At 41.9% G+C, this 14,245-nt stretch overlaps 1 protein-coding gene across 1 annotated transcript in view; it reads right to left on the reverse strand.

Annotated features, from left to right (window-relative positions):
- Nucleotides 1–5,268: 5,268 nt before the first annotated feature.
- The window catches only part of SDHAF4 (succinate dehydrogenase complex assembly factor 4), a 29,732-nt gene continuing 20,755 nt past the window's right edge, over nucleotides 5,269–14,245 (reverse strand). Inside the window, exon 3 of the mRNA XM_006215798.4 lies at nucleotides 5,269–5,707. Coding sequence (XP_006215860.3) covers nucleotides 5,598–5,707 — 110 coding nt within the window. The 3' untranslated portion in view covers nucleotides 5,269–5,597. The remainder of the gene's footprint in view (nucleotides 5,708–14,245) is intronic.

Consider the following 14,245-nt stretch of genomic DNA (forward strand, 5'->3'; position numbering starts at 1 on the left):
TTAATAAATTAATAAATTCTTAAAAGAATTTGGGGCATTTCTATAGCAATTTAAAGTTGACTTAGGAGGGGGGAGGGTACTGTTCAGTGGTAGATCACGTGCTTAGCATGTACAAGTCCTGGGTTCAATTCCCAGTATCTCCATCAAAAAAAAAAAATTAACTGAATTTCCTCCCCATCCCCCCCCAAAATAAAATTTTTTAAATTAAAAACTAAAGAACAAAGTTGATTTAGGATTATTTTATTTCACCTGAGGGACCCAGCTGGCCCAATTCTAGAATACTGGGCCAGGTAACTCATTAGGGGCCATTCTGAGAAGGAAGCTGATCTACCCTCTGAGGAGCGAAGGAGACCTGGCTGTCGGCTGTTGGAAGTTCAGCCCAGCAGGCTTTACCACAGTACACACAAATGATCACCGTAAATAGTAGGTGGTGGGTCACACACATGCGGTCCCACAGGAGAGATTCACAGTACAGTAACAGGAGTGATATTCTATGCACACAGAAGCCAGCAAGGAGGAACCCGAGCAGGAAGTAGACCTTGCTGTTGGCTATTGGGGGGTGGTGGAGGAAGAACACCTACAGGTAGCAGCGCTCCATTTCTCTTAAGAGAGACAAGGGCAAGAGTTTGGCAGAGCAGGTCTGAGAGAGCTTTTGTACACATATAACGAAAGTAAGTATCAAGGTATTCAAACTACAAGGTCTTAAAACCAGCCTTGTCATTGTTTCTGAGATTCAGGGCCAATTCCCTAGCAACAGCACCTGGAACACTGTATCAATTTTCTACTGCTGAGTAAGACATCACTGCAAGATGAGTAGCTTAAAACAGCACACATTTATTATCCACAGCTTCTGTGGATCAGAAGTCTGGGTCCTGGGGAGTTGGGTCCTCTGCTTAAGGCCTCACTGGGCTGAAGTCAAGGTCTCAGCTGGGGCTGGGTTCTCATCTGAGGCTCATAATCTGGATCCAACCTCATTTGGGTGATTAGTGGAATTCAGAGCCTTGTGGTTGCAGGACTGAGGTCCTTGTTTTCTTGCTGGCTGTCAGCTGGGATCACTCTCAGCTCCTACAAACTGCCTTCAGGAAGGAGTTAACGGCACTCTCACAACAAAGCAGCTGTCTTCCTCAAAGCCAGGGAGAGGAGCTTCCTCTGGGTGGCTACGATGCATTGGTTTTTTTTTTACTTTATTACACTTTTGTTATTGTTGTTGTTTTGTTTTCTTGGGGGGAGGGTGGGTAATTAGATTTATTTAGTTAGTTTTAATGGAGGTCCTGGGGATTGTACCCAGGACCTTGTACATGCTAAGTGCACACTCTGCCACTGAGCTATACCCTCCCCTCTACAGTAGATTCTTACCAAGGTAACATGACCACCAGAATGACTATTCCACCATCTTTGCTGTATGATGTAACCTAATCAAGGGGACAAGTATCTCGTCATATTCGCAGGTCCCACCCATACTGGAGGGGAGGGGACTACACAGTCCAAGTACACCAGGGAGAGGGGCTCTTGGGTGTCCCTGTGGAATTCTGCCCCCCATGAACACTGAATTCTTCAACACTGAGGCAGCGTTTGTTGGGTGTTTACTATACCCAGCACCATGCTGCAACTGGGGGTACAGAGCTGAATATAGTAAATCAGGAAGACAAAGACAGATAAGGAAGCCCATGGACTAACGGAGAACAGAACTGAAAATTAATTCTAAAAGAAGTTAGTATGTCTACAATAGCTGAGCGTGGAAATGACACAGAAGAGAGCCAAGGAAGCGAGTATAGCTCAATAGGTACTTTCTCGGCCAGCAGTAAAGAAGAGGGGATTCCGGCAGAAGGCATGTTATCTACCAGTGTGGAGAGGTGCTGAAGAGCCTGTCTGAGAGGCTGTGAGTAGAGGGGCTTGGTTGGAATGGAGGGGCCTGAATGGATGTCAAGGGCCAGCCCAGGAAGGACACAGAACTTAAGATTTCATCATGGGCTGGAACCACCAAAGCAATCTGTGAAGGGATATTAATAAATCAAGATCACAGAGGCCAACTCGGACCAAGAGAAAAAAAAATGACTCCATAAAAATAATTCAAAAACTTCAGCATAAATAAGCGCAAGTGAAAAGCAAAGGCCTCATACAAATTGGTAACAAAAGGTCAATATCCAATAGAAAATGAGCAAAAGACAAGAAAAAGCAATTAACAGAAGAAATACAAAAGGCTGACAAACAGAGAAAAGTGCTTAACATCACTTGTGATTAAGAAATGTTAAAATCGTGAAATCACCATTTTTGCTATGAAGTTGTTAGGACAACAGATGTAAAAAACATGCATACAGTCTCAGAATACTGAAGGACAAAACACCACAAGTTACGTGAGTATAGAAGTTTTACTGATAATTTTTGTTTTCTTCTTTATACTGTTTTCTCAATTTCCCCAATGAACCTGTGTAATTTCTTAAAATAGGGACTAACATACTCATTGAAGAAACAGAGCGTCTAAGGCAGAACAGCAGCGCCTGTCCAGCCAGCTCAGCCCAGGGGCAACTGCTTTCAGCTCTCCTGGTCAGTGCTGCTGGTGCTTGCCCCCACACTTCTAAGTAACGAGCACACACTGTTACCCCTGCGCTTGCCATTACCAGCTATCTCGACTGCCTGTAATACAAAGTTCTAGATTCACCACGGGTGGTCAGGGCTAATTAGCTGGGCAAGCATTCGTCTCATATTGCTTCTCTGACGTACAGAAGGGCATTGCACATGTCTGTTCACACTGAGCTGCATTCCACAAAGGACTGGAGAAGAGATACGCTGGTAGCAACAGGCAGGGGCACTCCAGTCAGCGCTAACCTATCCACACAAAACCACGGAAGTAAACCGTCTGGGTGGTGCGGCCCGCTGCAGCATCTGGCATACAGATGGCCAGGGTAGAGGACCTGTGACTCGTAATCAAGGTTTCAGATTTGACGTGAGACAACCCCCTCCAAAGGCCTGGGGCTTCTGACTAGCAGAATGAAAGCGAGATGATAACTATCAAAATACAATCTTCCGTCAGCTTTTTTAAAAATAAGGCATCCATCTGAGTCACTGACTTAGGGATGAGACAAAATACGAAACTCTTCTGGTAAACCAAAGAATCCAAATGTTCTACACCTTTGAAGTTGTACGTGCCTCTTTGAATACGGTGACCTCCTGTGCGCAGGAATACACAGTGTTTTAAGATAACGGTTACAGTCCACAGTCTATAACATCTCAGTTTATAAATTCAGATTTTTCCAAGGGGCTACTTAAAGACAAGCCTGCAGAGACACTTTCCTAGTTTTTCTCCTTATGCATGTTTTCAGGGTCTAATATTCTCTTAAAAGTTGCTTTTGAACACTCCAGTGATTTTCGTCTCCTTCCCACGCCTGCGTGAACAACAGACTCCTCAGTCTGTCCACGATCCCTTTCTACCAGCAACAGCTAACAGGGGCACCTGCAGGCTCCAGGCTTCAGATGCGATTCCACTTGCAACAACTAGGTTAGAAATACAGGGTCTAAATATATCTAAGTGGTATTTCAAAAGAATATAGGCTGTTACTAAATTTTAAGCAACTTTCACATAACTTAATTTTCATATTCATCAACCAAAGCTATGTAAAAGGCATAAAAATAAATTATAGGCTCAAATGTCCAATCTTGACAGAAGCAGTCTTCACATGAGCAGGAATAGACATTTAATGTGTTTTAGAGATTAGTTAAACCTTATTTTTACACACCTATATTTATGTATTTTACAATTCTATACTATATGCCCCAGTAAGACTGATTCTCAAAAAGTTTCCTTGGATGCTGGTGGTGGACAAGTAACATTTTTGTCTGTCCAAACTCTTTTGAACACCATCTCGACATCTGCTAGCTCCCCAGTGCAGAGCCTGCCTTACAGCCCAGGGATCAGTAAAAGCACACCTCCCAGCCTCCACTAGGGTGTGTACATCTGACTCTTTGCCCACAGAGGTTAGATGAGAGAAAAAGAAAGCCACTGGGACTTCATTTTGCCAGCATGGTCGGCATCATCTCAGGGCTCCTGGGGTTTGTGTTGATTGTGGTGACAGTTTCCTGCCTACAGAGAGAGGTGCAGCAGACTCTGACATTGGGCCCCAGCTCTCTTCTCTAGCCAGCGCTGTTGTGGGTTCTGAAATTTGGTCTTGAAGGCTCAGCTGGTTCTGTGAACCTTTCTAAGGAGTCTGCATTTAGTACCTCCCTCTCGACTGAAGTCAGCTCAGCAGTTCTTGGAAGTGTCCAAGGACCCTGGGGGACCCTGAGACCGCTACAGGGGCTCTGAGAGATACTCCCTTTTCTAACCACGTAACTGTGTGAGGCTACCTTTTCTTCCTTATACCGGAATCAAAACAATATCACAACCAATTGAATGCAGAAGATGATATGAGAATATGGCGGCCTTCTATTAAGTTAGATGTTAAAGAGAATCACAAAAATATAAAACAATGTCACTTAAAGAATTTTTTTGTTTTGGAAAGTTACTTTAGTTTCACTACTTTTCAGAAACATGTGATTTTATGTTAACACGTGGAGGTCCAATCTCTGTGACTGAGTGAGGCCAGCGGACGGCAACGGAGCCCAGCCCTTCCCGTTCTCCCATCAGCACCGCTCTGCAGGTGCGCTTGGCGTCCCCTGACCCGGTCATCCAAAGACCACAGGGAGGGAGCTTCTGAGTCATCAGACGTGACTCAGCTGGCACAACCCATCCCCTGCTTCTCTCACATTAGCCTTTTGGACTTGAATTTTATCTTTAACAAATGAATGAGTATTTCAGCTCTGTTCATCCGTGAAAATAATCAAATTTTCCAACTAATGATTTTTTAATGTTATATTCATATAAAACAATTTCAACTCAAGTATTTAAAATTTCAGTTTCTTAGATTTTTCCCCCTAGGCAGCCTAAAGACTTAGAAAATATAATATGATTTAGAGATGGCTACCACTGAGAGGTATATGCTATGCATTGCTCCCAGTGGTTTACCTGTATTTACTCATTCAATCTTCTCAGCTGCTCTATGAGGTGGAACTAGTATTATCTTCAATTATACACATAAGGATACTGAAGCACAGAGATGTTAAACAACTTACCTAAGGTCACACAGCTAGTAAGTAGCAGAGCTGGGATTTGAACCCAAGTAATCTGGCTCTGGGGTTAAAGATCTTCCCTTGTTACCATGGCTTTACCAAAATATAACACACTACTTAACTCACATTTAAGAAGCCACTATTACTCAGTACATACAAATAAAATTATTTTTTTTAAAAAGGTGTTTTATTTGCATTTGTATTTCATAAGCAGCTGCTTAATTTAAACTGAGACATGATGAAATAAAAGTTTGCAGTTCTAATCATCACTTAAATACTCTAATACATTTAAATTAAAATTAGTGTGCTAATGTAGAAATATTTTCTTTCTTAATTTATAGCAGCATATTTTCTTCCAAAGCCGTCATATACCTCTTTAAACACATTACAGAAATTAGATGACTGAAATAACACACAGAAGGAAGACAATCAGAAATAAGTTAATTCAGATGTACACAATCAGAAAAAGATACTGAAGTCAGAGAACATGTGGCTTAAAAATCAATGCAGCGTCCTTTTCGTTCCCAATCTCCATATCGAGTAGGTTCCGGGCCCCTGGGTCCACCTTTTTCTTTGGTAACAGGATTAACATCATCTGGAAATTCTGGAGAAAGACAGGAGATACAAAAGAAAGCAGTCAGTGGAGATGGGAAAAGCATCATGGTCAATTTTGAAGACGGGGTTGCAGAGCTGCAGGTTAGTGGGACGGATGCTACTAATGAGGTTACTACGATGCAGCCTTTAAATGAGCTCTAGACGTGGTTCTGTCCCCACAGTTTGAGAAATCACTGTAGGACATAACTTTCATTTTCAATCAGCCTTGTTACCTACATTAGTGACTTAGAATTCTCAGGCCCTGATCTGGGGAGAGGCTGCATATGTGCTGCTGGGTTAAAACAGAAAGAAAGGGGTACAGAGAACAGAGCGCAAATACACAGGGTTTGGAAGGTTCTGAAACCAGATTACTTTGAAGGTTATTTTTGTTTGTTTTTAGCAGCTTTACTCATAACTGCCAAAACTTGAAAGCAACCAGGATGGCCTTCAGTAGGTGAATGGATAAACTGTGGTACACCCAGAACACAGAGCATTATTCAGTGCTAAAAAAGCTATCAAGTCATGAAATGACATGGAGGAAACTGAAATGCATATTACAAAATGAAAGAAGCCAATCAGAAAAGGCTACATGCTGTATGATTCCAAGTATATGGCATTCTGGAAAAGGCAAAGCTATGGAGACAGGAAAACGATCAGTGGTTGCTGGGGTTGGGTAGGGAGATGAACAGGCAGAGCACAGAGGATTTTTAGGACCTTCTCCTTCATCTGGAATGTCTTTACTTCTCCTTTGTTGCTGAAGGATCCTTTCACTGGATACAGAATTTATAGCTGACAGTTCTTTCCTTTTAGCACTTTAAAATATTGTGCCACTCCCTTCTGGTCTCCATAATTTTAGGTGAGAAATTTGCTGTCATTTGAATTGCTGTTCCCATATAGATAATAAGTCATTTCTCTCTGTTTTCAAGATTTTGTCTTTAGTTTTCACAAGTTTAACTGTGATGTGTCTTGGCGTAGATTTGGGAGGTTTACCCTTTTGGGGGCTTGCTCAGCTTACATACTTGTCTTTTGTTGAGTATGGTTAGTTTTCAACCATTATTTCTTCAAATGTTCTTTCAGCCCCACTGCCTTGCCTCTCCTTACGGGACCATGGATCTTCTGTTATTTCTCAACTGGTCCCTGAGGCTCTGTTTATATAGCTTTTCCAGTATACTTTCCTTTGTTGTTACAGACTTCAGATTACTTTGACCCAATGCCTCACTTTCCTTATCAGCGAAATGGGGACAATACCTGCCTTCCTATCTTGAGGAATAAACAAAGAAATGCATGTTAAGGGCTAGCACAGTCCCTGGTACACACGAGTGCTCCATTAATTTCAGCTATGAGTATGAGTACTCCTCATCATAGGGCTTTGGTTTCAGCAACTGGTCCGCTGGGACTGCCATCCAAGGACATGACAGCAGTTATTATTGGTGGCACCGTGTGTTCCAACTGGAACATCCATCTTGAGTAAAGTCCAATTCTGAGCACTCTGTACCTTTAATCCTCATAATCACCTTTGGGACAGAAGCAACATTTGTCTCTATTTTATAGATGAGGAAAGTGAAACACAAAGAGCTCAAATTCACACAGCTGCTGAGTGGTGAAACTGAGTTTGAAGTCACATTCTGGCTGCAACCCTGATCTTAGCCCCTACACTGTACTGATCTGTATACGAGAGGAACAGAGGAGGAACCAGCTATTAGAGAGAGATCCAATTCTTAAACAATGTCTGTCCGTCCTTCTATTTATTTATTTTTGCAGTTTTTAAAAGGAAAATTTATTTGACAAAGTTTCACTTACCACAGTACATCTAAAAAACCAAAGTTTCAGAATTTCATATAAACACCAAGACCAAAATCCTAAAGTATTGGAATTGCATCTCAAATTTTCCCCATTAACTTAAAAAAATAATTAAAAGCTTAAACTCATGTGCCTTAGAGGTTATTAAATGAAACTAGAATTAACAAACATGCCCAATGTTTCACTTTAATTGTAGACACAGCTCCTATATTGAGTTTTACAAAAAGGCATATCTTTCAACATACATCCGAACAGTGTTCAATGTAATGTGGTTTGTAAGGGCAACATTTAACATAATTCAACTGCTTTAACCTAAAAATACTTACTAGTTAAGTACATCCTACAGTATAACTAACTTGGGAAAAGCTGAAAATTATTTAAGTTACAGTTTACTCAACTTAGTTGTTACATCCTAGATGAATGTTGTGTTCAAAAAACTGGACTTTACTTAAGTCTTTAAAACAATCCTGATTTCCATTTAGAGTAAGCTCGTGTTGCAAAACTGTTAAAACTTAAGTTTTGTTTTTCTTTTAAAAAAAGGTTGACCAAGAGTCAGTGATCAGGATCAATTACATTCCCCATCCACCACTCACACTGGACATGCTAGACATCCCTCCCATTCCGTTCACTCCCAGATGCTCGGCTGCCACGGCTGTAGTAGCTGCTGGTCACTGCTCCTTGGCTGCCTGTGCAATGTTTGAAAATCACCGGAGTTTTCCTGTAAAACTTGGTCATATCCACTCATGCTGCTCTGGCTGCCGTAGCTGCCTCCATAACCACCGCTCAGTTGCCGGCTGGCTGGACCACCATAACTGGACTGCTCTGACAAGCCCGTGCCTCCTGTCCTTTGGCTATCTTAAGCACCACCGTGTGCTCCTGCTGTAGAATTCAGGAGTTCTACATATCTGTGTTGCCTACTTGCTTTGTCTTTTGACACAGCTGCCACAGCATCTTCATGAGTCGCAAACTTGACATCTGCTTCACCAGTTACTCTGCCATCGGGACCAATTTCAATATGTACTCTCACAGGGCTGGTGAAAAAAAAATTATAAATACATTCCTGGAATAAATCCAACTTGATCGCTGTGTATCATCCTTTTTATATACTGTTGGATTCAGTTTGCTATTTCGTGGAGGATTTTTGAATCTATATTCACCAAAGTCACTGGTTTGTAATTTTTTTTTTTTGTCTTGTCTTTGGTTTGGTATCAGGGTAATTAATGGTGGCCTCATAGAATGAATTTGGGAGTATTCTTTCTCTTCAATTTTTTGGAATATATTGAGAAGATAGGTATTAGCTCTTCTTTATATGTTTGGTAGAACTCTCCTCTGAAGCTGTCTGGTCCTGAGCTTTTGTTTGCTAGAAATTATTATTATTATTACTACAAATTCAATTTTACTACTAGTGCTTGGTCTCCTTCTTCTTGATTCAGTATTGACAGCTTGTATGTTTCTAGAAATTTGCCCATTTCTTCTAGCCTGTCCAGTATGTTGGCATATAACTGTTAGCAGTGTTCTCTTATGATTTTTTTGTATCTCTGTGGTATTCATTGTTATCTGACCTCTTTCATTTATTACTTTATTTGGGTCTTCTCTCTGTTCTTCTTGGTGATCCTGGCTAAAAGTTTATCAATTTTGTTTACCTTTTCAAAAAATCTGCTCTTGGTTTCACTGACACTTTCTATTGTTTTGCTGATTTCTATTTTATTTGTTTCTTTTCTGATCTTTACTTCCTTCCTTCTGCTGGCTTTGGACTTCATTTGTTCTTCTTCTATTTCTTTTAGGTGATAGGTTAAGTTGTTTACTTGAGATTTTTCTTGTTTCTTGAGGAAGGCTTGCATTGCTATAAACTCCCCACTCAGAATGGCTTTTGCTATATTCCATAGACTTTGGAGTACTGCATCTCCATTTCATTAGTCTCAAGGTATCTTCTCATTTCTTCTTTGATTTCTTCATTGACCCACTGGTGTTTTAGTAGCATGTTCTTTAGTCTCCAAGTATGTGTTCTTCTCCCATTTTAATGCCTGTAATTGATTTCTAGTTTCATACTGCTATTGTCAGAAAAACTGCTTGATATAGTTTCTATCCTCTTAAATTTGTTGAGATTTGTTTATGACCTAGCACTGTTACCTGTCCTGGAGAATGTTCCATATTCTGCTGCTTTTGGATGTAATGTCCTGTAGATATCTATTAAGTCCGAGAGGTCTATTATGTCATTTAAGACCACTATTGTCTTACTGACTTTTTGTCTAGATAAGATGTCTACTGAGATAAGTGAGGTGTTAAAGTTCCCTTCTATTATTGTATTATCAATTTCTTCCACTTTGTCTGTTAGTATTTGCTTTCTATATTTAGGTGCTTCTGTATTGGGTGCTTATATGTTAACAAGTGTAATACCCTCTTTTTGTATAGATCCCTTTATTATTACATAATGCCCTACCTTGTCTTTTGTTATAGTCTTGTTTTAAAGTCTACTTTATCTGCAAATTACTACCCCTAGTTTCTTGTCATTTCCGTTTTCAAGAATAACTTTTTCCAGCCCCTCACTTTCAGTCTGTCTTTAGCTTTGAAATGTCTCTTGTAGGCAGCAGGTTTTGTAGGTCTCATTTTTTTAAAATCCAATCAGTCACCTGTCTTTTGATTGACGCATTCAGTCCACTGACATTTACAGTAATTATTGATAGGCATGTACTTACTGCATTTTATGACTTGTTTCTTGGTTGTTTTTGTGGTTCTTCTCTGTTCATTTCTTATTTTTGTTTCTTCCCTAGTGGTCTGATGACTTTCTTTAGTAGTATGCTTGTATTCTTTTTAGTTCTTGTGTATCTATTATAGGTTTTTCATCTGTGGTTATCATGGGGTTCATAATGTTGATCTATAACTGCATCTACTTGCTTTAACTAATAGTCATTTAAGTTGAAACATATTCTAAAAGATCTACAATTTTTTACCCCCATCCCCCACATCGTTTCTGATATCACATTTTACATCTTCATGTTTATCCCTTAACTGTTTATTATATTTATAGTTGCTTTGACAACTTTTTTTTTTGTCTTTTAGTCTTTGTACTAGCTATGCAAGTGGTTGATGTTCAGTCCTTACTATACATCTGCCTTTCCTAGTAAGATTTCCCTTTTCCTATGGCTTACTTGTTTTCCTCTTAGAGAAGTCCCTTCAACACTTTTTTGGTTAAGTGTAGTATTCATGAACTGTTAGTTTCTGCTTATCTGAGATGTCCTTTATCTCTCCTTCTATGCTAAATGATAATCTTGCTGCGTAGAGTCTCCTAGGTTGCAGATTTTCACTTTCAACCACTGGAATACAGCTTGCCACTCCCTTCTGGCCTGCAAAGTTTCTGCAGAGAAATCAGCTGATAGGCTTCTGGAGATTCCCTTGTACATGACTCTGTTTTTCTCTTGCTGCCTTTAGAATTCTCTCTTAAACTTTTGCCATTTTAATTATATATCTTGGTGTGGATCTGTCTGGGTTCATCCTGTTGGGACCCTCTGTGCTTCCCATACCTGGACATGTTTCCTTCTTCAGATTTCGCAAGTTTTCAGTTCCTAATTTCCTCAAATACATTTTTGACCCTCTTCTCTCTTTTTCTTCTGGGTCTCTTATATCCCAGAGAACTCTTATATTGTTTGCTATTTTCATTTTTAAAAATTTGCTTTTCTTTTTGCTGTTCTGATTGGGTGATGTCCATTATTCTATCTTCCAGATCACTTAACTTATGGGTTCTTCTGTGTCACTTAGTCAGCTATTCATTCCTTCTAGAGTGTTTTTTATTTCAGCTATCGAATTCTTCATTTCTGATTGGGTCTTTTTTATATTTTCTAGTTCCAAAATTATTGCTGTGTAGATGTGTTCTTTTCCCTGATTCACTTTACAGTTTTATAAGCAATGCTTTGAGTTCTTTAGCCAGCTAACTGTTTGTTTCACTAGCTGTATTTTCAAGGGTTTTCTATTGCTCTGTCAGTAGAGAGCAGTTCCTTTTCATTTTACTTAACTTTCTTTGCCTCTGTGAATGTGCGTGGAACAGTCACCTTGTGGTGGTATTCTTCCCTGGGAATGTCCCTATACTGACCACACATGCCCTATGCCTTTGGTGGGAGAGCTGGATTTGATGTGGACACAAATCACATCCTTCCTCAGGGTGTGCTGGCAGCTATCTCCTTGGTAGAAGGTGGGGCTGGAGGTGGAGGGGCTAGAGTTGAAGCCAGGTGTGGGGTGGGACGTCCCCCTGCTCAGTGTCTGTCTGTGTCCCACACGGGGTGGGGTCTGATTTGAAGCTGCTGGAGCAGAAGCCCTGAGGGTCGGCACGAGCTGGCTCTGTTCCTTTTAAGTGTGTGTTTTCCCCTCTCTGAGCACTGGGGAAATTCCCCTCTCTGTGCAGAGGGGAAATTGCTGAAGTGGGGCTCATGCAGGCGCTCAGCTTGTGTCAGCCGCAGACACAGATCTGAGCCGTCTCTGACTCACTGCCTGTTCAGTTACCCGTATTTGTTTCCCGTGCTCCACTTAGATGCAGACTCAGTGCAAGGCCCCTTTGACCTTCACGGCTGCCCACTGCCCCCAGCATCTGCCACCCCAACTCTGGTGTGGAGCTACACCACAGAGCTGGTAGGGCCCACGTGGACTCTCAGCTTGTATCAGGGGGTGAGCTGTGGTGGAGTGGCCGCTGTCAGAGATCTGGGCTGCTTCTGATGTGTTGCCTGAGTACTGCCAACCATGGCAGCCACCGCCCCACCCAGGCTCTGCCTCTGCATCCCATGGCTGAGTCTTCTCCTGAGCAGTGGCTGCCCCAGATCCAGTGCTGCACTGAGCGGGGCCGGAGCGCTTGCCTGGCTTGGGCTGTGGCGTGTGCTGAAGTGGGCCGGGAAAGTCAGCAGCTGCTGGAGCAGACCTCTCTCTGCCCCGCCTCGGGGGCAGGCAGCAGGTGTGCTCCTCACTAGCGGAGACCAGCTTCCCACAGCCGTCCTGTTAGTCCCAGCAGTCCTCCAACTAGACAAGGCGGCTCGTCTCCAGGCCTGGGGTGCCCCATCGGAGGCTCTCACCACTCAGTCCCTAGGGTGTGTCATCTCCCTTTTCCTCTGAGTTCCCTTCCAGGGGTACAGGCCCCAGCCTGATTGCTTTCCTTCCCTTCCCACCGGGTCATGTGTGGATCTGCCTTACAGCCTTAGTAGTACCAGAGTCTTTCTGCAAGTTTCCAGTTAGTTTTCAGTGAGAATTGTCCCACAGGCAGATGTATTTTTGATGTGCTTGTGGGGGCAGTGAGCTCCACGTCCTCTTACTCTGCCATCTTCATTGATATTCCCAAACTGTGTCTCTTAGAAAACTAAATGAACATCTCCAAAATCATGTAGTCCCTCTCTCAGCAAACGAAAGCAGGTACAGAATTCATCGTGAAAATTTTCAAGTATTCATTCATTTTTTAATTCTTTCTCTACTGTGAATACACTGTCCCCTACCCTCATCATTATTCTGTTTTCTAAAGAACTCCTTGCTTTGACTTCTTCTGAAAGCCTTGCTAATGGAAGCTTTTCTCCTTTCATTTTTTCTGGGGCTCACTTGGTGTCTTAGTCAGCAAGGGCTGCCATAACAAAATACCATAGACTGAGTGGTTTAAGCAACAGAAATGGACTTTCTCACAGTTCTGGAGGCTGGAAGTCCGAGATCAGGCTCTGGTGAGGACTCTCTTCCTGGCTTGCAGATGGTCCCTTCTCAGTGTGTCCTCACATGGCAGGGAGGAAATGACAGCAAGGTCTCTGCTGTCCCTTCGTATAAGGGCACTAGTTCCTTCTCATGGGGCCCCAACCTCACGACCTCACCTAAACCTAATTATCTCTCAAAGGCCCCGCCTCTAAATACCATCATTTTGGGGGTTAGGGCTTCAACATGTGGATTTTAGCAGGACACAGTTCAGTCCACAGCACTAGGGAAGAAGAGGGGTCAAAATGTCCCTGCTCCTCACTGCTACTGCCAGCTTCTCATATTACCACCACACTTTTACAGCCTTTCCTCTTTTGAATTCTACGTTGCGCATTTCTCCAGTCCTCTTCTCCAGTCCTGTGATAAACTCAAAGACTTGTCTATCTTCTTGGGCAGGATCAATATTTAGTTCATAGTTTCACCCTTAATATAAATATCTACATTAAGAACATCACATATTGCGCCCACAAACGTCCTCAATCCTCTTTCCTAGTGACTCCCACCTCCACTTCTGCCATCCACTGCCATCTACTATGTTCCTCCCCCAAATCCCACACTCTTGAGCTCTCTTCTTTCTGACCATAACCTCCTATTCCACCGTCCCCCTTCTTCCTCAGGTTTGTTTAACCTAATCTTCACCCTCATTATACCCTATAGTTTTCTGAAACTTTTTATTCCCACTACTTCAACACCAAATTATGCTGAGTTCCATTCTAGACTAATGTGAGGGTTTTCTAACTCATCTGTGTTTTCTGACTCTCATGACTCCAGCCTAACCTGTACAGAAAGTTGAATTAATATCTATAAAACAGAATCCCTCCTCAACATATATTAAGTGAAAGAAGTCAGACACAAAATACTATGTAATGTATGATTTATTTAAAATCCTAAAAAAGGGCAAGATTATGGTGATAGAAAACAAAGCAACGGTTGCCAGCGAGGTGGGGGAAAGAGACTAACTATAAAGAGCGACGAGGGACTCTGTGAGGGTGAAACTGTGTTAGGCTTTGTGTTGGTTACATGACTGTAAACATTTGTT

This window comes from Vicugna pacos, chromosome 8 (genome assembly GCF_048564905.1).
Source record: "Vicugna pacos chromosome 8, VicPac4, whole genome shotgun sequence".
Taxonomy (NCBI): domain Eukaryota; kingdom Metazoa; phylum Chordata; class Mammalia; order Artiodactyla; family Camelidae; genus Vicugna; species Vicugna pacos.